Genomic DNA, 27,367 nt, shown 5'->3' on the forward strand with positions numbered 1-27,367 from the left:
ATATTTTGTAGCAATATGGATGCTATAACTTATGGATGTATTTTGTAGCAATATGGATGGATGCTTATTCACTTTAATGGATGCCACTATGTATTAATGTTGATTTTGTATTAGTTTGAAAAAATCATGAATTTTATGATTTTGTATTTACAGTAATGGCATGAAAAAAGTCATGAATTTTCTCTAGACAGGGTAACGGCTTTGTAATTACAGCAATGACTTTGAAATTTTTTTCCTCAATATCGTAACAATTTGGTCCTTTGTTGCTTACATCCGTACCAATTAGGTCTTTTATTTAATCTATCTGTAACAATTAGGTCCTTTATTTTTTCTATCTGAAACATTTATGTCCTTTAATCATTTTTTTTGGTAACAGTTTTGTCCTTTATTTGTTATAACTTAAATCACTTTCATCCTGATACTAGTCATTTAACGCAATCAAAGAAAATGTAATGTTCACTACGAATTGAACAAATTGTCATAACATCAACATTACACAAATTGAGATACCTTAACCATTACACAATTTGAAGTTGGCATAAACCTTTACAATTGACAAAAGTTTATGCAATCTAAAATTTCATCAATACCAAAAGCCACATAAACATTACACAAATTAAAGTTAACAATAAACAAATAAGAATAAGAAGCTTCATATTATTCTTTGTCGATTTTTCATTATCGTGCATCTTCATTATGGTCTTTTTTAGCGTCGCATTTTCCAGATCTTTCTGTAAACATTCTCCGCATCGTGTTTGATTTTCATGCTCTGGCTCTGAGTACCAATCAAAAAATCCACAACCACAGTCAACTTCACGACTCTGTGCAAAATCAAATTAACGTTATTCATATGATTCACAACCCATAAACTCATAATGTTTGACAACCCATAAATTAACTAGAATTAAAAAACCCATAAACATAAATTTGGAAAACCATAAACTCACCACAAAGTTTCTACAGCCCCAAAATTTTTTGCCTTTGTTTGGACCTTCTTTGGTTACTATTCGAATCACAGCTTTCACTTGACATAAGCAGTCTGGGGCCAGATCATTCCTAATGAAACTCGTATTGTACCTAGAGTTGTTGTAGCTTCTGGAATTCGAAGAACTGGTGCGGATTGAAGCCATTGATAATTGCAATTTCACCCAATTTCCCAATTTCGTTTTAGGGTTCATAAATTGGTTTCCCCCAATTTTATCTGTTTATAGAGTAAGAAAGTGTGACAAGGTGGAATTTCCACGTATATACATGTTTATTTAAGTTTTATTGACAACTCAGTAACAGTGCTGACACATCAACATCTTCTTAAACGGAAGTGACGAAAAGGACCAAAGTGTTCACCAGGGACGGATCCAGGAATTTTAGTAAGTGGGGTCAAAATTATAACGTAAAAAAATATAAATTGTTATTTATATAATTTTAACATTTTCTTATACAAAATTACTTATTTTGGTTTATTAGTCAATACTCATAAGATACTCATTAGTATTATAAATTAGTCTTATTAATTTTATATTTGTTATAGTGCAATAAATTGACTATATAAAAATGATAATACCAAATATATGGGGTCACATTGCATAAATAATACTAGTATTAACTAAAAATATAATAGGCAAGTGGGGTCGGCTGACCCCACTGCCCCCACACTAAATCCGTCCCTGGTGTTCACGTATTGAGAGATAAAGGACCAAAACGTTACAAAAAAAAGATAAAGGACCAAAGTGTTACAGAAAAATAAGATAAAGGACCTTTAGTGTAATTCTGCCTTTTATATATTATGATAAGTTTGTCAAGGTAGTTTATAATAAAATAGCTTATAAAATTACAATTTTCACTAATGTGAACTTATAAAATATCATAAAACCTAATTTATATTTCATAAGTTGTTTGCATAAACTGTAAAAAAAGCTAGGCGAAACGTACCCTAATACCTATATTGCATTTATACTCAAAAAAAGGAATTATTGTGTTTATTTGAAAATAATTATGCATTTAAGCTAGGCGAAACGTACCCTAATACCTAAGTTGCTTAACATAAAAACCTCAAACAAGTGAGTCACCTTTAGATATCTTGCAAGTTCATTAGCATGCAAAACATTGGCAAGCTTTGACTGTCCATAGGCAGACAAACTGTTATACCTGAAAAATGTGAACATTATTGAAAATGTCAAATACTTGATTTTATATATCATACAATCACCGATAAGAATTAAAAGAGCTGAGGGGGAACATTTGCAAATATCATTAATATAAATGATTGTACTGAAATTTATGCCATTAAGAAATTGTTATCCTGATTCATCATTAATCTTATCGAATCTAATCCCTTCAGAATATGATAATTTATGACGTCTTGATGCAACATTTACAATCCTTCCTTCTTTCTTCTGTTTAATGGCAGTTTGTTTCATTGTTTCCAGCAGTAAGTTTGTCAAAAGAAAATGACCTACATGGAAAGATCTTTATATATATCATACTTTCTAAAAAAAAACAATAAGGTACAATGATTATAAACAATACCAGTTATTATTTTCCAATATACAAATTTATAAATTTCAAAGTATCTGATGTAGTAATATAAGTATCTTTACTCTGCTACAATTAACAATTTAATGTATTGATTGTTTTAGCACACTAAAGACTATTAAGATTTATCAAATATTATTTGTGCATGAGTATGCATTCACAAATATTTAAGATGCAAATTTTACCTATATGGTTTGTCGCAAATTGTAATTCTATATTGTCTTTGAAAAGCTTGAATGGTGTTGCCATTATTCCTGCATTATTTCTTAGAACAGTGAAAGATGATCTTTTCAGTATATACAACATCATATGTTGAAATTTTAATATCTAACATTTTTCTGGTGTAACACATTCATAAATAAAATTCATAAGTAAAGTATCCATTGTAACTTACATAAGTATATTCAAAGGAAGACTACGAGAGTTAAACTGTGACGTGAATTTTCTCACAGATTCCATTGAGCTTAGGTCCAGCTCCATCATGTTGATTTTTGCAGTTGAATTATTTCTTAATATGGTTTCCTTGATCTCCTTACCAGCTTCCATATTCCTGACCCCCATAACTACATGGACACCACGTAATGCAAGTACACGGGCAGTCTCAATACCAATGCCACTAGTAGCCCCTACAGTAACATGGACCACATAATTAAAATAACTGGAATCAAAACGAGCACCAATGTGAATTCCACCAACATGTATTTGTAATCTATACAGAACATAGCCACTATTACCAAAAGAAATTATAGTCATATAAAGCACATTTGCAACATATCATAAGAACACCATAGTTTAAATTTTCCTCTACATAACATAACACGTACTATAATAGCATAGTGCCAACACCAATAAGATAATTCAAAACAAAGCAATCATGTATGAAGCATAAGAACAATTGTAATCAGAAGTCATAAATTTCAGCAATTGTTTGGCATGTAGAAGGAAAGAGTGCCGGTTTGGATATGTGTTCCCTCTAGGTTTCTCATATACCAATGTGATGTCGCCATGAATTTTGTAAAGCTTCAAATTCAAGCTTTTGAGTAGTCACGCACGTTACTCGCCTTCTTGCAGTGATTCTAAGAGCATCACCAATAGTAAACAACTCACAATTGAGGTTCTTAACTCTTCTTTTATGGACTCAACTATGCTTCATCAAATTAAAGAACTCTCGGTTAGTGCAATATAATTGTTAAAAGTCAGTGTGTTTTTACTATTCCTTAACTTTACAGCATCCTAGGCTATTAGTTAGTATTCCTAGTTATTACAACATTCTAGACATTTAATGTAATTATTGCAACTTCATTATAAATAAAAGTTGTGTGATCTTCTAGACGCATAGAGTTTTGAATATTTTACAATAATTATTTTTTGTCGGTGGTTGGTTCTGCATAAATGTAATTATTTTATGATAAGAATCTAGTTCCTATAGAAGAACATTTCTTAGATTTTGTTGTACCCAAATCGACTTTGCTCCAACAGTTGAGCTATGGAAGAAAACATTCTTATCCTATGAAGAACTAACAAAGACATGGACACTAGACAGTAGACACGACAGTGACACATTAACACTGATAATAATTTGAGAAACTAAGAAAGAACTCATTTTTATCCTATTAAGCACAAGTACACCGAGTGAGGACAAAGGTGGAACCTCTATAAAAATTGTGTTTGTCTTTCTCTTTTCCTAATCTCTTTAATTTGTTCTTTGTGATTTTGGTTAGAATTAGATTAATCTTTGAAATTTGATAATTGGATAAATTGAATCACATTGTTTTTTAATTTGTTTTGATCAAAAGATTTTAATTTCAAAATTGTATTCAAATTGATTCAACTATTCAATTAGCAAATTGAAGATTTTGTTACTTGATTTTAACCAAATCTCAACATTTGAATTGATTAGTAGAATAGTTGAAATTGCTTGATTAAGTGACATTGATTGAACACTTAGTAAGTTTTTGTTAAAAATTCTACACACCAAGTGTTTGATCAATTGCCTAAGTAAGAATTTTACTTGCACACCACCAAGTGTTTGATAAAATTCCTCTTAAAGCAATTCTACGCATTTTAAAGTTCAAAAGAACTAGAGTTTCATTCTTAATAGTTTTAGGGTCATGCTAAATAGTTCCCTGAACAATGGTTAATGAATCAAAAATGGAGATAAAAGCAAAAAATTTAATTAGAAAAGATTCTTTTTTAAAATTTTAACATATTGAATGCACTACATTCAAGATTTTCTTAATCATTACTCTGGAGACATGTTTAACATTTCCCTTATTTTTATCCTTAAACATGTTTTTTGTTAGTCATTTTGATTCTCAAATTTATCTTTTATTTGTTATGTTAGTTTGGTCCTCAAATATGTTGTGTTAGTTAATTTTTCCAAAAAATACTACTAATAAACGCATTTTAGAATATTTTTATAATTTCAATACATTGTATTAACAACCTCTCATATAGTACTAAACTAAAGTGTTGCGAATAGATAAACGAGACTTGATAATATATGTGAAAATAACTTATTTAGATTATAAGTGAGAAAAAAAAGATGCAGATGGAGTGATTTTAGGCCGAAAATAATTTAAAACCACCCCACACCGGTGAAGGAAGAAGAAAACTCAATGAAAAAGAAATTAAGGCCTGCAAGGAAGGAAGAATTTGTAGAACAATGAACTTGTTAATTATTTAATAACATCGTCGATGGTCAATCGATGATAAGTGCTAGAAATATGAACGACGGCAGTGGTGTATTAATGGTGTTGTTGAAATTTTTGTGAGAGAGTGTCTGAAAATAAGTTTAGTGGAATGTTCTAATCTCAGCCCTTCATTTTAGTCTAATGGTTTTTATTCATTCTGCAAATGCCCAATACATGTTGCCCAAGTGCTTTAAATCTAGTTCAATACATGCTTCCCAAGTGCTTTAAATCCAGTTCAATCTCACTTCACCTCGATGGCTTCTGTTCTGGCGTAAGCTATTAGTATCGAACACCATTGTTCTAGTATACAACTTACATTACTACTAGGACCGTTGGATTCATCTCAACGGCTCCTCGTGCTCTTTACCAACCGTTGTCAGCTGTCACAAACGGTTATAATCGCGTCCGTCTATAAAGGATAAGACTTTGGTGCCAAAGTACAAAATTCAATCACTTTTCACTTCAGTCCTCCTTAATTCACTTACTAACTTGAACGTTGGGATGCTAACCTGTTTTGCAGAAATATTTCCCCACCGTGAGTCATCGTAACAAAAATCTAATGTCATCGTAATCACCTCAAACCTCACCGTCAGGGGCGGACCTCTTCAAGGCTTGGTGTGACTATAGCCACACCAGCCCAGCCCAAATTTTTTTCAAAAAAAATAAATATATATTTTATAAATAATTTCAAGTCATTTTGTATACATATTTGTACAAATATTAATATAAATATTAGTTTAAGGTTTATTATTGATGATCGTGAGTATCTCGTACACATATTATTTTAAGTATTATTACAAATATTTGTTTATAGTTTATTATTGATGATTTCAAGTCTTTCATTATAAGTAAAATCTTATTTTAAGTTATATCGTTTAATTTTTTAATAATCGTCTTTGACTTTGTTTCGCAAGAAAATAGTGGCTAATTACCAATTGAATTAGCATATAAATATGAAATAACATAAGAAAAATATGTTTGATGAACATTTAATTTTTTGTGAAGTATGATAATATGGATAAAAGTGAAAATCAATAATTTATAAGCTAATTGAACTAGCTTATCAAAATAAACCATAAGTTAGTATAATTTTGAGTTCTATATTGATGGCTAATTTTCGCAAGTGAACGAATTACCACGTAGTAATAAAAATATCGATCCACAGGGATTGTGTGATTAAACTAGTCTAATAGTGTTCATAAACGTTATGCAAGAAATACACATAAATTGGGGGTATGTTGAGTAATGAATTGTTAGAAAACGTGCTTTGATATAATGGAAAAGCGAGGTAGAATCATCGGAATCACCTAGTCTATAGCTAAACCACATGCAATCTACTATATCATAGGAATTTACTCAAGTGTTCACAACTAGATCAACAAATTAGTGAATCGCAATCTCTTGTCAAAATCCACTCTATTCGTTGTTGATACTCCCCCGATCTCTCGGGCGGAAGCTACCTACAACGAATGATATGTTGGGTTTTGTGTTTGGCTACATTTTGTAAAATCCAACCTTGCCAGATGCTGGACAAAGATGCTGCAGCATCCTCGTACAGCATCCTGATGCTCTGTTTTAAGTGCAGAATTTTTTCTGTCAATCTCGTTCAAGATTTGCTTCAAATATTAATTCCAGCACGTGTGTATATGCAAGACGAGACTTACTGCACAAGAATTGTCCAAGTCGGCCTAAGGAAAGTTATTAAAAACAAAAATATAATTATATTATATTTTTGTTCGTTTTTTTTGTTTGGTACAACACAAAACATATTTTCAATTTTAATCTAGGTTTGGCCGCAGCTGTTGCAAGGGTTTTTGTCTGCAAACCTAACTTGGACATCAAGACATTGAAGACTATAAATATGTGAAGCCTCAAGCTATTTTTTTCATGTATTTTTCTAAACCGTGTATTACTAAAGCGTGAGTTTTTTAAGGTTTAGTGTGTCCTTTTTGTGAGCCTTTCTTGTGTCGTTTTTGATGCAAGTTTAGGACTGAGTTTTGGTTGTTAATTGTAAACGACTCCTAAGCTTTTAAGCACGGAGTTAGTGTGTGTGATTCACTCATAAGCTTTTAAGCAAGAGTGTGGTCTAGTTTTTAGGAGAGTGTCTCCATCCTGATTATTATTATTGACAGCAACATGGTATGTGTTGTTAGAGGGAATTTGGGACGGGGTCTCATTATCTAAGAGGTTCTTAGATAGGATTGCATTGGTAGTGTCTAGGTGATAAGTCAAGTACCGGGTGTTGGTCGAGGGCTTTGAACTAGAGCTATTATAGTGGATTCATTCCTGGATTGGTATCCCCCAGAGTAGGTGACGTTGCACTGAACTGGGTTAACAATTTCCTGTCTTATTTATTATTCTGCAATTTATTTATTTATTTACTGTGTTCTGCGACTGTCTTGCTGCAACGTGTGCTATAGCATCTTGTGCAGCATTGTGTTCACTGCGTGCCAGATTTCAATTGGCATCAGAGCAGGCACCCTTTCTGGTTATAGGGTGAGCTCCAGGGAAAATGTCTGGCAACATTGAAAAGGAAGGAGGGCTTGTAAGCAGACCACCGCTTCTAGTTGGTGTCTCCAACTATGATTATTGGAAATCACGTATGATTGCTTTCCTAAAATCTATGGATAGCAAAACTTGGAAGGCTGTTCTGAAAGGATGGGACCCCCCTGTGGTCATTGACAAGGATGGAAAGCCAACACTTGAACTAAAAGCTGAGGAGGACTGGTCTAAAGAAGAGGATGAGCTTGCTTTGGGAAACTCAAAAGCATTATATGCATTGTACAATGGGGTAGATAAGCACATCTTCAAACTAATCAAGCAATGTGTCTCAGCAAAGGAAGCTTGGAAGATTCTTGAAACTGTTCATGAAGGTACTCCTCAGGTAAAAATGTCTAAATTACAGATTCTTACTACTCAGTTTGAAAATTTACGTATGAAGGAGGAGGAAACAATTCAAGATTTTCATATGACTATTCTAGACTATGATAATCAATTTGATGCTTTGGGTGAGAAAATTCCCGAAGAAAAGTTAGTAAGAAAAATGCTTAGATCACTTCCAAAGAAATTTGATATGAAAGTCACAGCTATAGAAGAAGCCAAAAACATATCTGAGATGAAGCTGGATGAACTGGTTGGATCACTCCAAACTTTTGAAAGTGTTGCAAATGGAAGAAGTGAAAAGAAAAATAAGAGCATTGCCTTCTCATCTAAAAATAATGAAGAAGAACTGGAGGATGAAGAAGAATCTAATGAGAGTATCTCTGAGGCCATGGTGTTATTGGGAAAACAATTCAATAGAGTTCTGAAACGAATGGATAAGAGACCTAGATCAAATTTCAAAAACAATGCTCCAAGCACTATACGCAGCAATGAAGGTCAAGGAAAACCAAAAGGTGATGAAAAATCAAACTTAAACAGAAACATTCGATGTCACGAATGTGAAGGATATGGTCACATCAGACCGGAGTGCCCAACATATCAGAAGAGAACAAAGAAAGGGCTAACTGTCAGTTGGTCTGAGGATGATGACTCAGAAGATGATACAGCATCTGTAACTGCTAAACATATCTCAGTCTTAACAGGTATTGTTACATCTGATACAGAATCTGATGATGGAGAGGTAACCTATGAAGAGCTTGCTGCATCTTACAAGGAACTCTGTCTTAAAAGTGAAGAAATCTGCAGGGTTATTGAGAAACAAAAGATAACCATCAATGAGTTAAAAGCAGAAAAATCTGAGAATATCTCAAAAATAGAGGAACTTCAAAAGAAGGTAAATTTTCTGTCCTCTGATCTTGAGATCTGCAGGGTTATTGAAAAACAAAAGGTAACCATCAATGAGTTAAAAACAGAAAAATTTGAGAATATCTCAAAGATGGAGGAACTTCTAAAGAAGGTAAATTATCTATCCTCTGATCTTGAAGAAGCTAAAGGGGTCATTGAAAAATTAAATACTGACATTTGGCGGCTGAGGAAATTCTCTGACATGTTGTATAAAGATGATGAGCATCTTGACAAACTTCATAAGGCTGATGGACAACTGGAGGAAATCTTAGAGAAAAATGTTCGAAAGCCTAGAAATATTGGGCTTAGCTATGAGAATGTCAACAAATTCAAAAATTACAGCCCTGACCTCATGTACACGGAGCCTAAAGAAACTCAAAAGCAAAGGATGCCTTATCAGAAGCCGCAGCATCATCAGCAGCATCCCATGTCAAGAAATAGAAGAAAGCATCATGCTTGGAGATGTCATTACTGTGGTAGAAAAGGGCACATAAGGCCTTACTGCTACAAGCTATATGGGTACCCTAACAGACGTCCTCAGCACAAACTTGTTTCCACAACTGCTCCTACTCAACAAGAATGGAAACCTAAAGAAGAAAATGAGGAGAAAAGTGATACAACTCAACCTGAAGAAGAGATTACTGCTCTGATTGCTCACACATCACTTAGAGCTTCATCAAGGGAAGACTGGTACTTCGATAGTGGCTGTTCAAGACACATGACCGGAATAAGTAAATTTCTTGTCGGAATAAAGTCTTACTCAACTAGCTTTGTTACCTTTGGTGATGGTGCAAAAGGAGAAATTGTTGGGATAGGGGAGCTCAGAAGTAATAGCTTGCCTAAACTAAACAATGTATTGTTAGTAAGAGGATTGACTGCAAATTTGATAAGTATTAGTCAACTATGCGACCAAGGAATGAAAGTAAACTTCACCAAATCTGAATGTCTGGTTACAAATAACGAAGGTGAGATTTTGATGAAAGGTGTCAGATCAAAAGACAACTGCTATCTATGGGTTCCCCAAGAAGGAGAAAATATGTCAACATGCTTAACCACTAAAGAAGATGAAGTAAAACTATGGCACCAAAAGCTTGGTCATCTCAATCTAAGAAGCATGAAGAAAGCAATATCCAAAGAAGCCATTAGAGGACTGCCAAATCTCAAAATTGAAGAAGGTAGCATATGTGGAGATTGTCAGATTGGAAAGCAAACCAAGATGCCACATCCAAAGCTGCAGCATCTTACCACTACCAGAGTTCTTGAACTTCTACACATGGACTTAATGGGTCCTATGCAAACTGAAAGCTTGGGAGGAAAAAGGTACGCATATGTTGTTGTTGATGACTTTTCTAGATACACCTGGATAAATTTTATTAGAAAGAAATCAGAAACCTTTAATGTGTTCAAAGACCTATGTATTCAACTTCAAAGGGAGAAAAACAATGTGGTATTAAGGATCAGAAGTGATCATGGTAAGGAGTTTGAGAACTCCAGTTTCTCTGACTTCTGTGCCTCTGAAGGCATCATACATGAATTCTCATCTCCCATTACACCACAACAAAATGGTGTAGTAGAAAGGAAAAATAGAACTATACAAGAGTCTGCAAGGGTAATGTTACATGCAAAGAAGCTTTCACATGGTTTTTGGGCAGAAGCTATGAATACTGCCTGCTATATTCATAATCGTGTCACCCTGAGATCTGGAACAACAACTACTCTATACGAATTATGGAAGGAAAGGAAACCTACTGTTAAGCACTTCCATGTGTTTGGTAGTAAATGCTACATCTTGTCTGATAGAGAACCAAGAACCAAAATGGATCCTAAAAGTGATGAGGGCATATTCTTGGGATACTCAACAAATAGTAGAGCCTACAGAGTATATAATAATAGAACCAAAACCATGATGGAGTCTATAAATGTGGTAATAGATGACACCTCAAGTGAAACGGCTGAAGATGATGCAGAAGATGCTACAGCATCTATAACAGGTGATGTAGATTGTGAAACTACTAATGAATCAAAGAATGATACAGAGGTTACTGCACCTGACCAAATCTCTGCTACTCCAAAGAAAGGACCTTCTACACGTACTCAAAAGAATCATCCTACAGATCTAATTATTGGTAATCCCAATCAAGGAATTGCTACTAGAAGGACACTTGACATAGTTTCTAATGCTTGTTTTGTGTCTAAATTTGAGCCAAAAAATGTGAAGGAAGCTCTGACTGATGAGTTCTGGATAAATGCTATGCAAGAAGAGCTAAATCAGTTCAAGAGGAATGAAGTTTGGGACTTGGTTCCTAGACCTGAAAATGCAAATGTAATTGGTACCAAATGGGTCTACAAGAACAAGTCTGATGAAAGTGGAACTGTGACCAGAAACAAGGCAAGGCTGGTTGCACAAGGATATTCACAGATTGAAGGGATAGATTTTGATGAGACTTTTGCTCCGGTTGCTCGTCTTGAGTCCATTAGATTACTTCTAGGAGTGGCATGCATTCTAAAATTCAAGTTATTCCAAATGGATGTGAAAAGTGCCTTCCTCAATGGGTACTTAAATGAAGAAGTATATGTGGAACAACCAAAGGGGTTTGTTGATCCAAGCTTTCCAAATCATGTTTACAAATTAAAGAAAGCTCTTTATGGATTAAAACAAGCACCTCGAGCATGGTATGAAAGATTGACTGAGTTCCTTACTAGTCAAGGCTACAGGAAAGGAGGAAATGACAAGACTCTATTTGTGAAAGAAGATCAAGGCAAATTTCTAATAGCACAAATCTATGTTGATGACATTGTCTTTGGAGGAATGTCTAGTGAGATGGTACAGCATTTCGTGCAGCAAATGCAGTCTGAGTTTGAGATGAGTCTTGTAGGTGAACTAACCTACTTTCTTGGGCTCCAAGTAAAGCAGATGGAAGATACTATTTTTATCTCCCAAAGCAAGTATGCAAGAAATATAGTGAAAAAGTTTGGTATGGAAAGTGCTGCTCATAAAAGAACACCTGCAGCAACCCATTTAAAGCTTACCAAAGATGAAAAGGGAGTTGATGTAGATCAAAGTCTTTATAGAAGCATGATAGGAAGCTTATTATACCTTACAGCCAGCAGGCCTGATATTACTTTTGCTGTAGGAGTATGTGCTAGGTACCAAGCTGAGCCAAAGATGAGTCATCTTGCTCAAGTGAAAAGAATTTTGAAGTATGTGAATGGTACATGTGATTATGGGATCTTATATACTCATGGTGAGAACTCTATGCTAGTAGGATACTGTGATGCTGATTGGGCAGGTTGTGCAGATGATAGAAAAAGCACCTCAGGAGCCTGTTTCTTTTTGGGCAACAACCTTATCTCTTGGTTCAGCAAGAAACAGAATTGTGTATCCTTATCTACAGCTGAAGCAGAGTACATAGCTGCTGGTAGCAGCTGCTCCCAGCTATTATGGATGAAACAAATGTTGCTGGAGTACAATGTGGTACAAGATGCTATGGCATTGTACTGTGACAATCTTAGTGCCATCAATATTTCAAAGAATCCTATCCAACATAGCAGGACGAAGCATATTGATATTAGGCACCATTTTATTAGAGATCTAGTTGAAGAAGGTATTGTAACGCTTGAGCATATTTCAACTGAAGAACAATTGGCTGATATATTCACTAAAGCTCTAGATGCAGTTCAATTTGAAAAATTGCGAGGCAAACTTGGTATTTGCCTATTTGAAGATTTGTAGCAGTTACAGCACAAAAGGCGTGCAGTTGAAGTGGTTCTCCTCACTTCATTCATTGGTGCACGCAAATTAAGGGAAGTAATCAAAAATTTCCTTAACTTCCCCTTTCACGCGCTACAACCTCATCATCTCCTCCATCACACTATCTATCTTCATTCTCTCTCTTCAACAACCACTCAACTTCTCCTCTCAACCGCCATTATTGAAAACCTTCCTCCTATTATCAAAATCATCATGTCAAACTCTCCAATCACTTCGCCGACCAAGAACAACGACGAACCACCACTAACACCTCCAATCGACCCACTCTCGCAACAAATCACCGTTGCTTATCCCTTACAAACCGTGTTTCCAGAAGAATCGACAACGAAGAAGGTCTCGTCAAGTAAGAAGGGGAGTCGAGCACGCAAATCAACTTCATCCCCTGCTACAACGAAGGTTTCGAATCAAAAGGGTAAGAAATCGAAATCTAAATCTGTTTCCAAATCTGTTCATACAATGCATGAACTATACATTAAGAACTTAGAAGAACCAAATGTTGATGCTAGTGCTGGAGCAACTGTAAATGAGAAAACAACCTCTCCGTTTGATTTAAAGTCTGTTCCCTTAGGTTTATCAAACCCTAGGTCTGCTGAGAATTTGGGGAAAAAGGATTTAGAGACCTCTGTTAGTGCTGATGATGATATTGGGGCTTATTCTAAAGCCAAATTTGACTCTGTGTTGGAATTAATTAAGAAATTTTCCACTGAGCAGGATGCTGCACATCATGCTACAGCATCTACAGTGCCTGTTGATTTTAATAGCTCTTTGGTGGCTGATTCTCCTGAGAGGAATGTTGGTCCTGACAACACTCCTAACAAGACTGTCCCTAATTCTACTGATCCTAATACTCCTATTATCCATCCTGTGTCTGATAATGTGATTGATAATACTCCTGATGCTGATCATTTGTCTAATGCTGCTGCTAATGATAATCCTGGTAATAGTCATCAAGTTGTAATTGATGTTGACAACTTCAATTCTAGTGGTGTAAGACAACCTCCTCCCTCTATGTCTAGGAGGTTAAGAAGTAGTGCTAGCAAAGAAAAAGATGTCTCTGGTACCCCTGCCAAGACTCCACAAAAAAAGGCTACTGCTGTTGGTCCTAAGAAGCAGTGGAGTAAGGTTATTGGACCCTCTGAGTCCAAGAAGAAAAGCCTGAAGAGAAAGGTTGTCTCCTCAAGTGATTCAGACTTTGAGGATGATGCTGCAGCACCTATTGCAGCATCCTCACAGAAGGCTGCTAAGAAAAAGAAGACTGTGGAAGATATTCCTCCTGTTCCTATTGATAATATATCCTTCCATCGTGTAGAAAATGCAGAAAGGTGGAAAATTGTAGTTAACAGAAGATTAGCTTTGGAAAGAAACTTGCATGAAGACTTTCTTGATTGTCAAGAGATTATGGACTTGATCAATAAGGCTGGGCTGCTGAAGACTGTGACTGGTCTTGGAAACTGTTATGAGAAATTGACCAGAGAATTCTTGGTCAATGTTACAGCTGATTGTGGTAATCCTCTGAGCTCTGAGTACTTGAAAGTTTTTGTTAGAGGAAGGTGTGTGGACTTCTCTCCAGCCATCATCAATCAAAGTCTGGGAAGGAGTACTGATCCCTCACCTGAGTTAGAAGTATCTATGAAAAAGATCTGCAGCATTCTCACAGGTGGTGGTATGAAGACTTGGCCTAGGACTGGAAAGTTGCCTGCTGCAAAATTGACTGCCAAATATGCACTTCTCAACAAAATTGCAGCCTCTAACTGGGTCCCCACTACACATTCCAACAGTGTAGCTACAGGTCTGGCAAAATTTATATATGCTGTAGGTACTGGCACATGCTATGATTATGGCACTCATATTTTTCATGCTACAATTCTCCATGGCTCTTCTACTGCTGTAAAAATGCCTATAGCATTTCCCACTCTGATCTGTAGTATTGTTTTGTCTCAACATCCTGACATCTGCACTAACTCTGATGTGCCTGTCTCTAGACCTTCAGCTCTGACCATGGATTTTAGATTATTGGAAGGCAAACATGTTGCAGACATTGCTGCAGCATCTGCAAAGACACCAGCTGTAGGAATGACCAATCAACAGATGATTGCTAATCTCAAGGAGGTTAGTAAAATGCTTGGTGAGAAGAAGGAGCTGGTAGATGGTGTAATCCATGCCCTAGAGTTTGCTCAGCCACAGGCTAATGAGGATGGAGTCGGTCCCTCTCATGATGCTTCTCATGATGATGATCTTGCAGGTGGTGACACTGTAGAAGAGGAGATGGCCTCTGATGAAAGCCCCTCCATATGAGCTGCCTATTTTCTTTTGGCTGTTTTGTTTTTGTCTTTATCTGGATTTTATTTTTGAAGGCTTAGGCCTCTTGGGTTGTAATATGTACTATGTGATCCCCTATCTTCTGACTTCTGTGACTTGGTACTCTTTGGATCTTTGCTTTGATCCTATTCTATGATACTGACTTTATTTGTCAGAATTTATGGCTAAAAAGGGGGAGTAAAAGTGTTTGTGTGCATGATGTGATGCTATAGCATCTAGTATAGCATGTTGTATGTGATATGCATATTCTGAGGGGGAGTGAATGTTTATGCATAAATTGAGGGGGAGTAGGTAGAATTTATTTTTCTACTACTTTTAATATGCATGCTTATATAGGAATTTATTTTTCCTATTCTCTGTGGCGTTGCTTAAATTTTAAGGAGTTTATTTCTCCGATCTTGAATCCACTATGTGAGAGTTTATTTCTCTCTGTCTGTACTTTGAGGCTAAGATGTGTTATGTTCCGCTGTTGCATGCCTCTGATGCTTACATGCTAGCCTACCTTTTCATCTGATGAAATTTTACTTTCTTTCCTAGTTGTGTGCTCATGTTGACTTGAAGGAAAGTTTAAATAGCCTAGCATTGTTCTACTTTCTTTCCTAGTTGTGTGTTTATGTTGACTCGAAGGAAAGTCTAGACAGTATCTCTCCATGCACTGGGCCAAAGTTGTTTTAGCCAAAATTTGCCAAAGGGGGAGATTGTTGGGTTTTGTGTTTGGCTACATTTTGTAAAATCCAACCTTGCCAGATGCTGGACAAAGATGCTGCAGCATCCTCGTACAGCATCCTGATGCTCTGTTTTAAGTGCAGAATTTTTTCTGTCAATCTCGTTCAAGATTTGCTTCAAATATTAATTCCAGCACGTGTGTATATGCAAGACGAGACTTACTGCACAAGAATTGTCCAAGTCGGCCTAAGGAAAGTTATTAAAAACAAAAATATAATTATATTATATTTTTGTTCGTTTTTTTTGTTTGGTACAACACAAAACATATTTTCAATTTTAATCTAGGTTTGGCCGCAGCTGTTGCAAGGGTTTTTGTCTGCAAACCTAACTTGGACATCAAGACATTGAAGACTATAAATATGTGAAGCCTCAAGCTATTTTTTTCATGTATTTTTCTAAACCGTGTATTACTAAAGCGTGAGTTTTTTAAGGTTTAGTGTGTCCTTTTTGTGAGCCTTTCTTGTGTCGTTTTTGATGCAAGTTTAGGACTGAGTTTTGGTTGTTAATTGTAAACGACTCCTAAGCTTTTAAGCACGGAGTTAGTGTGTGTGATTCACTCATAAGCTTTTAAGCAAGAGTGTGGTCTAGTTTTTAGGAGAGTGTCTCCATCCTGATTATTATTATTGACAGCAACATGGTATGTGTTGTTAGAGGGAATTTGGGACGGGGTCTCATTATCTAAGAGGTTCTTAGATAGGATTGCATTGGTAGTGTCTAGGTGATAAGTCAAGTACCGGGTGTTGGTCGAGGGCTTTGAACTAGAGCTATTATAGTGGATTCATTCCTGGATTGGTATCCCCCAGAGTAGGTGACGTTGCACTGAACTGGGTTAACAATTTCCTGTCTTATTTATTATTCTGCAATTTATTTATTTATTTACTGTGTTCTGCGACTGTCTTGCTGCAACGTGTGCTATAGCATCTTGTGCAGCATTGTGTTCACTGCGTGCCAGATTTCATGATATGAAAGCGCGTCGATCGTTCGCTACACTCTATGTCTCAATCTCTCGACCGGAAACACTCGAGTGCTCAATGCAATTCAGTTCAGAAATTAAATCAATACTCTCGCACGTGACTTAACTCGAAATCATTACAACACTAATGAAGGATTATAAAGCATTAAGAGACGAATTGCATTAAGTAAACACTGTTACAGAGTAAATTCTTACAATTAAGCAGATTACATGAGATTCATCTACATCCTAAGCTATCCTAGATCCTACCTCCACAAGAAGCTTAGCTCCTCATGTTGCTTCGATCGCGTCCTAGCTTCAACTTCATGGCTTGAGCATCCATGCTATTGAGGTGCTCGGAGCTATCCTATGGAGTCCTTGATCTGGATCTTGATGCTTCCAAAATCAGAGAATAGATGAATATTGCAGAATTTTTCCAACCCTCTAACAGAATTATGCAGAAACCATATATAATGAACGCAACCACGCCGCGCGCCAGATCTATCACGCCGCGCGTGGTTGCAGATCCATCAACTACGCCGCGCGTGATAACGGTATCACGCGGCGCGTGATCAAGTCAGAGAGCAATCCACTTCTTGAACAAGGCTTCACGCCGCGCGTGGTCAGGTATCACGCCGCGCGTGATCAGAGTGAAAAACTTGGCTCCCTGTGATCTCCATCACGCGGCGCGTGATGGGCTACGCCCCCAGCGTAGTGAAAATCAGCACTTTCCTGCAATTTTTCCTGTTTTCTTGCAAAACAAGTAATCAAGCTTATGATTAGATTTCTCTTATATTTATTGCTAAAAACCCTCTAAAATGAGTCTAATGTCCCTCAAATAAGCATGGATTATGAGAGTGTGACGATCCGTCATCACAACCCCAAACTTAAACCTTTCCTTGTCCTCAAGGAAACAACCTTTACCTCAAGCTTTTGTGTCAAGACCTTGGCATTTTCCTTAGATTACTCGAATCATACATGCGTGAGACTTACCTGATGATCAATGGTCCACTCGCAAGCAACACTCAATTGCACAATAGTTCCCGCAAGGCATTTTCAAGTAACTCACACTTTTCAACCAATGCTCTATGATTTCATCACAATCCTCACATACACTCTTCAATCATGGTAAATCACTCAAATCAACACATCAAGCAAGTCAACAATAATTTTGCAAGTAGTCTAGAAATTCATTCGGTTCACTTTGCGCACACACTTTAGAGGTCTTTTAGGGTTATAACGTGGCTTGGCTAGGGTGGATGGTGACTTTTTAGGATAAGTAGTAGAAAAACTTGGAGTTAGATCCCCCTAAAGTCAAAGAAATAAATCAAAACCCTTTTCTTTTGAACTATAGTGGACTAGAGAACTTTTTCAATTCATCAAACAAAGTTTTGCAATTCTTTTGAATTCAAGGCTATCACTTCTTTTAGTACTTCTTTTCTTTTTTTTTTTCACATTCATCTCTTTTTTCATTTTTTTCATTTCTTTTCAACATATCTTTCTCTAAAGCCTTGAATCTTTGAACAATTTTCAATTTTTTTAACCAAAACTTTTTGTAAGTTCTCTAGTACCCTCACCCCAAACTTTATTTGTTGCTAATTCCAAAGAGCAACCCCAAACTTAGTGGTGAGCAATGCGCATCAACCACTAATTAGGTGCCTAACCTCCAAGAAAGTCATTCCTTTTTTTTTTCAAAAATTTCTTAAGGTTTTGCAAAATAACATTTTCTTTTTCAGCTCAAATTGGTTAAGAAAATGATATATATGTAAGGGTGGATAGAAAGGCTCAAAGGTACCAAAACAACATGCCTCGTGTGTGCGACAAAATTACCAATCAAATAAAGAGACGACAAGCAAAATCGAGAGACAATACATGAGTGGATATCACACATAGAAGAAAAAGGAGTGTTTGGCTCAATACCTCTCGGTTGGGTCGAATCAAAGAACCGGTTAAAAAGTGTGCGTTTCTTTCCTTTGCCTCTTGATCACATGAGTGCAACAAGCAATTGCACTGAAAGTTTAACAAATCACACACGGATAGAATCAAACAATTGATACTCAAGTAATAGAAAGAACATGCCAAGATATCGAAACAAACTCTAAAGGTAAACGAAATTCCACAATTGAACATAAAAAGATTCAAATTCAGAGTTAAAAGTATCTTCATCCAGCAAATTCAAAGAGAACATCAAACAATTATTCATAAAGTAGCATAAGAGTGAAAGGGAAGAAAGGACCGTAAACTCATGGGTTGCCTCCCATGAAGCGCTTCTTTCTCGTCATTAGCTTGACGCTTCATCATCACAAGTTAGGGAGGATACTTCAACTTTGATTCAACCCGGCTCCTCTTGTTCTCTTCATTCAAAGGAGCAATATTAATATCAATAGGTAATGATTTCACACTTCCCGAATCACTCTTGAGATCTTCCCATTTGGCCTTCAAATTGGTTCTTTCCTTCTTACTAGACCGTGATGGAGGTTTCTTAGAACCTTTCTTCACCGAAGCTTTCAATGTTGAAGTGGAAGACTTTTGAGGATTGACAACCGGATTGGGCTCTTCTTCTTTGGCCACCTTGTGCAAACAATAGATAGGAACCACACCATCCAAGTCCCATCCTAGGTCGTCATTCACTTTCTCCGCTTCTTTTAACAAGTCATTCTCCTCTAGTGGAGTGAGCAAATCACTTATGATCATGGGTTTCCTAGAGTCGCCACCCAAAAACACATACTTCCATTTAGGAGGAAGTTCTTTCAATTCCGGTGGCTTTTTTATCGCCTTTGGCTCTTTCTCCTCTTCTAGGGGGTTATCCAAGTTTTGAAGAAAAATTTCAATCTCATGATCCCACTCTTCTTCTTTCCCATCTTTTACCACTTCCTCTAGCACTTCCACTTTGAAACATTCGGATACCACTCCACAAAATTCAAGGTCTTGGTTCTTGACCTTCTTCAACCTAGGATAAGGCATTTTAGCATATGGTGAAGGAACTTGAAACTTGGGGTCCTTCACAATAGGTTTCTTGCCTTTCTTGGTACTAGACTCATTCTCCACTCTCTTTTCAACTTCACCCTCGTAAGCTTTTTCTTCCTTATTTTTTTCTTCTTTCTTATTTTCTTTTCTATCTTCAACTACACCATCCCTCATCTTTTCAACTACACCATTTTTACTCTCATCCTTCTTAGGATTCTCCACTACTTCCGGTGATGAAACTTCTATATTCCTCAAATTAATGGAATTACAACTTTCGTTACGAGGATCCGTGGTGTCTCCACAAAAACTACTTTGAGTTTGTAGAGAAGAGACTTGCCTTGCTAATTGACCCATTTGGTTTTCGAGATTTTTGATGGAGGCTTCATGACGTTTGCTTGACACTTCTTGGTTTGCCTTCATCACCTCAAAATTGCCTTGAGTCATCTTCATGGCTAAGATAAGAGTATCTTCAAAAGATTCAAGGTAATCTTCAAAATGTTGATCTTGAGGATCTGCTTGATTTGGATTAGCTCCATAAGAACAATTCATGTGATTCTTCACTCCAAGATTGTAGGTGTTGAAATGAGGATTATTTTGAAAGGTTGCTTGCACCATACATTGAGCTTCTAGTTGTTTGGTAATGATTTGTAGAAAGACATTATTGAACTTGCAACTAGTTAAGAGTGCCTCTTCATTGTATGATTCAAACATGTCTTCCTTCCGCTTTACGATTTGCTCGTGATGCTTTCTCAATTTCAGGATCGAAATCCAGCTCAATTTGACCCTGTTCTCCGCATGCACAAGGAAACAAACAAGTAGAACGCTCTCGACAGAAAAATGTAAAAACAGAAAAATCAAAGAAAACACAGAAAATATAAACACTACTGCCTTGTCGAATCAATCACAATCCCCGGCAACGGCGCCAAAAACTTGATGGCTAATTTTCGCAAGTGAACGAATTACCACGTAGTAATAAAAATATCGATCCACAGGGATTGTGTGATTAAACTAGTCTAATAGTGTTCATAAACGTTATGCAAGAAATACACATAAATTGGGGGTATGTTGAGTAATGAATTGTTAGAAAACGTGCTTTGATATAATGGAAAAGCAAGGTAGAATCATCGGAATCACCTAGTCTATAGCTAAACCACATGCAATCTACTATATCATAGGAATTTACTCAAGTGTTCACAACTAGATCAACAAATTAGTGAATCGCAATCTCTTGTCAAAATCCACTCTATTCGTTGTCGATACTCCCCCGATCTCTCGGGCGGAAGCTACCTACAACGAATGATATGAAAGCGCGTCGATCGTTCGCTACAATCTATGTCTCAATCTCTCGACCGGAAACACTCGAGTGCTCAATGCAATTCAGTTCAGAAATTAAATCAATACTCTCGCACGTGACCAAAAGGTATTTGCTTGTCCTTGATGATGTTTGGAGTGAAGACCCAGAGAATTGGAGCAGATTCAAGTATCCGTTGCAAAATGGAACAAAAGGTGCATCAATTTTAGTCACTACTCGACTTGAGACTGTTGCAAACATCGTGGGAAATCATCTTGCTCATCATTTGGTAGGTTTATCAGATGATGACCTTTGGTCATTGTTTAGACAACAAGCTTTTGGACCCAATGGGGAAGAGCGTGCAGAGCTTGTTGATGGATTATTTCGCAAGTGAACGAATTACCACGTAGTAATAAAAAATATCGATCCACAGGGATTGTGTGATTAAACTAGTCGAATCGTGTTCATAGACATTATGCAAAAACAGAACATGTATGGGGGTTGATTGAGTGATCAATTGGTAGAAAACGAATGCTTAGAGAATAATGGAAAAACGAGGTAGAATCACCGGAATCATCTAGTCTATAGCTAACCGCATGCAACCTACAATGTCATAAGAACTACTCAAGTGTTCACAACTAGATCGACAAATTAGTGAATCGCAATCTCTTGTCAAAATCCACTCTATTCGTTGTCGATACTCCCCCGATCTCTTGGGCGGAAGCTACCTACAACGAATGATATTAACGCGCGTCAATCGTTCGTTACACTCTATGCCTCAATCTCTCGACCGGAGACACTCGAGTGCTCAATGCAATTCAGTTCAGACATTAAATCAATACTCTCGCACGTGACTTAACTCGAAATCATTATAACACTAATGAAGGATTATAAAGCATTAAAATCAGATTGCATTTGATGAACACTATAGAGAGAGTACAATCTTACAACAATTGCAGGTTACATTCAGCTGAACTACATCCTAAACTATCCTAGATCCTACCTCCAAAGGAGTTTAGCTCCTCATCGTTCCTCGTTCGCTTCCTCGCTTCATCGCCATGGCTTGTGAATCCATGCCCTCGATGTGCTTGGAGCTCTCCGCTGGAGTGTTGAATCACGATCTTCAAGTTCCAAAACCAGAATGTAGTCCAAAGTTGCAGAAGTTTTCCAACAACAAAACAGAATTATGCAGAAACTATATATACAGGATGCAACCACGCCGCGCGCCAGATCTACCACGCCGCGCGTGGTTGCAGATCCATCAACTACGCCGCGCGTGATAACGGTATCACGCGGCGCGTGATCAAGTCAGAGAGCAATCTTCTTTTGATCAGAGCATCACGCCGCGCGTGGTCAGGTATCACGCCGCGCGTGATCAGAGTAAAAATCTTGGCTCCCTGTGAGCTCCCTCACGCGGCGCGTGATGGGCTACGCCCCCAGCGTAGTGAAAATCCTCCATTTCCTGCACTTTTTCCTGTTTTCTTGCAAAACAAGTAATCAAGCTTATGGTTAGATTTCTCTTATATTTATTGCTAAAAACCTACTAAAATGTATCTAATGTTGCTAAAATAGGCATGGATTAGAGAGTGTGACGATTTGTCATCACATGTAAAGATTGGAAAGAATATTGTGAGGAAATGTAATGGTTCGCCTCTTGCCGTCAAAGCACTAGGAAGCCTTCTGCGCTTTAAAACTGATGAACACCAATGGGATTCTATAGAGAAAAGTGAGATTTGGAAGTTATATGATGATACTACCAAGTCTGCTTTAACACTGAGCTACTACAATCTAAAATTATCGTTGAAGCCATGTTTCACTTTTTGTGCTGTATTTCCTAAAGATTTTAAAATGGTGAAGGAAGATCTAATTCATCTTTGGATGGCCAATGAATTTATTTCGTCCAGAGGAAATTTAGAGGTGGAGCATGTAGGCAATGATGTGTGGAATGAACTATGCCAAAGATCATTTTTTCAAGAAGTTGAAACTAAATGGAAAAGGTAAAGTTACATTCAAAATGCATGATATATTCCATGATATTGCTAGCGAAATTATGGGACAGCAATGCTTAGCTTTAGAAACTGCTAGCTTGACTACTTTGTCAAAAAGAGTTCATCATATTAGTTGTTTCAATGTTGATGAAAAATTCAAATACAACTTGATTCCGTTCAAAACTGTGGAATCCTTGCGGACTTTTCTTCAATTTAGTCTGCCTAAATCAAGTTTAAGTGTGTTTCCATCAATCACTCCTCTCCGAGTATTAAGTACAAACTGTTCTCAACTCTCAGTCTTGAAGAATTTTATCCATTTGAGGTACTTGGAACTTTATGATAGCACCATTGAAACCCTGCCTGAGTCTATTTGTAGCCTAAGAAAATTACAAACACTAAAACTTGATCATTGTTCCTGGCTTATTAGTCTTCCCAAGCAATTGACACAACTACAAGATCTCAGACATCTCGTGATTACACGGTGTTCCTCATTAAGATCAATGCCTACTAATATTGGGGGGTTAACTCATTTGAGAACATTAAGCACTTTCATTGTTGGTTCGAAGGGTAGGTTCGGTTTAGCTGAGCTACATAACTTACAACTAGGAGGCAAGCTACACATCAAAGGCCTTGAGAATGTGTCGAATGAAACAGATGCTAGAGAAGCTAATTTAATTGGCAAGAAGGAATTAAGTCAGTTATACTTGTCATGGGGTGGTGATGTTAATTCAAAAGGTAGTGGTACTGGCGCTGAGCAAATCCATGAAGCCCTTGAACCTCACAAAGGTCTCAAATATTTTGGGATGGAGGGTTATAAGGGAATAAATATTCCAAATTGGATGAGAAATACTTCTATTTTGGAAGGTCTGGTTGAGATTATACTTTACGACTGCAGAAACTGTGACCGACTTCCTCCACTTGGTAAATTACCATGTTTAACAACTCTTTATGTGTCTGGAATGAGAGACGTGAAGTACATTGATGATGACTTGTATGGAGGTTCCACCAAGAAGGCTTTTCCATCATTAAAGAAAATGAAGTTACATGATTTACCAAAGTTAGAGAGGGTGTTGAAAGCTGAAGGAGTAGAGATGCTATCACAACTGTCCAACTTGAGCATAAAGGAGACCCCAAAGCTTGCATTTCCAATATCCCTTCCATCTGTTGAGACTTTTTATGCTTATGGGAATACTGAAAGAGATTCCATTGATGGTGGTGCATTTTTCCTGAGGGGAATTGCAGCTAGTATGCATAATCTCAAAAAACTTCTCATTGTAAAATTTGATGAACTCAAGGTACTACCTAATGAACTCAACGGTCTCAGTTCCCTACAAGAACTACGCATTTTCATTTGTGATAAGCTTGAGTCTGTCCCCGAGTGTGTACTGCAAGGTTTGAGTTCTCTTCAAGTTTTGACATTTTCGTTTTGCTTTAGCTTAAAATCCTTGTCGGAAGGTATGAAAAACCTGACTTGTCTTGAGAGCCTAGGAATTGCATTTTGCAGGAGCTTAAAATCCTTGCCGAAAGGTATGAACAAGCTAACTTCCCTTCGTCAATTGACAATCTTCGGCGGAAAAGATGGAACTTTACCAAATGGCTTAGAAGGTATTCCCTCGCTGCAAAGTTTGTATTTGTCAAGTTTTCATTCTCTTGTAACCTTGCCAGACTGGTTGGGGACCATGACTTCTCTTCAAACATTAGAAATCAGTTGGTGTCGGGAATTAACCGCATTACCAGCTAGCTTTAAAGAACTCAAAAACTTGCATGAATTACGTATTTATGATTGTCCTAAGCTGGTGAAGCGATGCAAGAAAGAAACAGGGAAAGATTGGCATAAGATAGCTCATGTACCAAAATTGGAATTCGATGTTATACCAAAAAATGTGCATGCAGAGAAGGGGAATTTGATGAGTTTGTTGATGACGAGTTGGTTTTCTGATCCTGATCAATTTGACAAGTTGGTGGATGACGTGACGATTGCTGAATCTATGATGTAGGGGAATTTATTAAATTCAATTTATTTAATTATTATTGTCATTTGTTTCGTTTTGGTTATTTGGCACCTGTATTTTGTGCTTTTTTTTTTGTCAAATATTATTTGTGCATGAGTATGCATTGACAAATATTTAAGATGCAAATTTTACCTATATGGTTTGTCGCAAATTGTAATTCTATATTGTCTTTGGAAAGCTTGAATGGTGTTGCCATTATTCCTGCATTATTTCTTAGAACAGTGAAAGATGATCTTTTCAGTATATACAACATCATATGTTGAAATTTTAATATCTAACATTCTTCTGGTGTAACACATTCATAAATAAAATTCATAAGTAAAGTATCCATTGTAACTTACATAAGTATATTCAAAGGAAGACTACGAGAGTTAAACTGTGACGTGAATTTTCTCACAGATTCCATTGAGCTTAGGTCCAGCTCCATCATGTCGATTTTTGCAGTTGAATTATTTCTTAATATGGTTTCCTTGATCTCCTTACCAGCTTCTATATTCCTGACCCCCATAACTACATGGACACCGCGTAATGCAAGTACACGGGCAGTCTCAATACCAATACCACTAGTAGCCCCTACAGTAACATGGACCACATAATTAAAATAACTGGAATCAAAACGAGCACCAATGTGAATTCCACCAACATGTATCTGTAATCTACACAGAACATAGCCACTATTACCAAAAGAAATTATAGTCATATAAAGCACATTTGCAACATATCATAAGAACACCATAGTTTAAATTTTCCTCTACATAACACGTACTATAATAGCATAGTGCCAACACCAATAAGAAAATTCAAAACAAAGCAATCATGTATGAAGCATAAGAAAAATTGTAATCAGAAGTCATAAATTTCAGCAATTGTTTGGCATGTAGAAGGAAAGAGTGCCGGTTTGGATATGTGTTCCCTCTAGGTTTCTCATATACCAATGTGATGTCGCCATGAATTTTGTAAAGCTTCAAATTCAAGCTTTTGAGTAGTCACGCACGTTACTCGCCTTCTTGCAGTGATTCCCAGCGGACACTAAGAGCATCACCAATAGTGAACAACTCAACTATGCTTCATCAGATTAAAGAACTCTCGGTTAGTGCAATATAATTGTTAAAAGTCAGTGTGCTTTTACTATTCCTTAACTTTACAGCATCCTAGGCTATTAGTTAGTATTCCTAGTCATTACAACATCCTAGACATTTAATGTAATTATTGCAACTTCATTATAAATAGACGTTGTGTGATCTTCTAGACGCATAGAGTTTTGAATATTTTACAATAATTATTTTCTGTCGGTGGTTGGTTCTGCATTAATGTAATTATTTTATGATAAGAATCTAGTTCCTATAGAAGAACTTTTCTTAGATTTTGTAGTACCCAAATCGACTTTGCTCCAACAGCGGAGCTATGGAAGAAAACATTCTTATCCTATGAAGCACTACCAAAGACATGGACAGTAGACACGATAGTGACACATCAACACTGATAATAATTTGAGAAACTAAGAAAGAACTCATTTTTATCCTATTAAGCACAAGCACTTGCAGACACGACACTGACACCGATAATAATTTGAGAGTTTGGTATAATTGAATGTGCTATCTGTTGACAAACACCTTACATTGACACTAGACACTCCTTCAATTTAATATGTTGGAGATGCATAGTTCTTATCTCAGTGAATTTGCTTAAAAACACCTCTAGAGATGCTCTAATTTTGAATTATCACATAAAATTATAGTAGCCAATAAAAGGAGGAAAATATCCAATTATATTTACGGTCTTGCTAACGAGTGCCCCGGGGCACTCTTTAAGCATTCCATTAAAAGAAACATTTTATTCAAAAAATTAAACACTCCAATTTTCAATGCGTTGACTTTACGCATTTCCATAAAAATTCTATAAAAAACTTACTATTTAAAGGCTTAAAGAGTACCTCGGGAGCACTCTTTAGCATTTGCCTTATTTTTAAATTGTTTGTCTATCTAGAATTGGAAAAATGAAGGACTAATGTTGAATATCTTTTTTTTCTCCCTATTCTGTTTTGAAATAAGTATTCCCATATATATAAATTTGACATTTTTAACATGAAAAGCAATTTCTCAGTAGTCATTACAAGAACAACAAACCAATGATGAAAAATAAAATAAGAATGGACAAAAAATAGGAAAACAGGAACCCATTTTGATTTTGGTTGAGACCTATTACTAACCTGTAACAATGGCAGTGAGACCAGTGGCATCAATTTCTTGAGTAACATCCTCAGCTGTAGAAGAAGCTGAGAACCCAGAAGGTCCCTTTCTGCTAAACAGCCACATTTTCTCTTTCCTCA

General features: G+C 36.6%; 1 protein-coding gene and 1 pseudogene across 1 annotated transcript; one reads left to right on the top strand and one right to left on the bottom strand.

Moving 5' to 3' along the window:
* Positions 1-1,088: 1,088 nt before the first annotated feature.
* LOC123906118 (short-chain dehydrogenase TIC 32, chloroplastic-like) lies at positions 1,089-27,361 on the bottom strand. Its single transcript, XM_045955976.1, has 6 exons — positions 27,248-27,361; positions 25,380-25,611; positions 25,171-25,250; positions 2,299-2,452; positions 2,067-2,145; positions 1,089-1,201 (listed from the first exon to the last, which is right to left on the bottom strand). Exons 1-6 carry the CDS (start codon positions 27,351-27,353, stop codon positions 1,175-1,177), a joined length of 678 nt encoding a protein of 225 aa, XP_045811932.1. The 5' UTR covers positions 27,354-27,361; the 3' UTR covers positions 1,089-1,174.
* Positions 12,976-25,257, top strand: LOC123906946 (annotated as a pseudogene).
* Positions 27,362-27,367: the final 6 nt, after the last annotated feature.

Source organism: Trifolium pratense, linkage group LG2, assembly GCF_020283565.1.
Source record: "Trifolium pratense cultivar HEN17-A07 linkage group LG2, ARS_RC_1.1, whole genome shotgun sequence".
NCBI classification, from domain to species: Eukaryota; Viridiplantae; Streptophyta; class Magnoliopsida; order Fabales; family Fabaceae; genus Trifolium; species Trifolium pratense.

Coding starts and splice junctions, on each gene's coding strand:
- LOC123906118 (XM_045955976.1), bottom strand. CDS start 27,353: ATGTGGCTGTTTAGCAGAAAGGGACCTTCTGGGTTCTCAGCTTCTTCT. Junction 2,453..25,170: donor ATTTGCGACAAACCATATAG/GTAAAATTTGCA, acceptor CTTTCCATGTAG/GTCATTTTCTTTTGACAAAC. Junction 1,202..2,066: donor AACTTGCAAGATATCTAAAG/GTGACTCACTTG, acceptor CTCTATAAACAG/ATAAAATTGGGGGAAACCAA.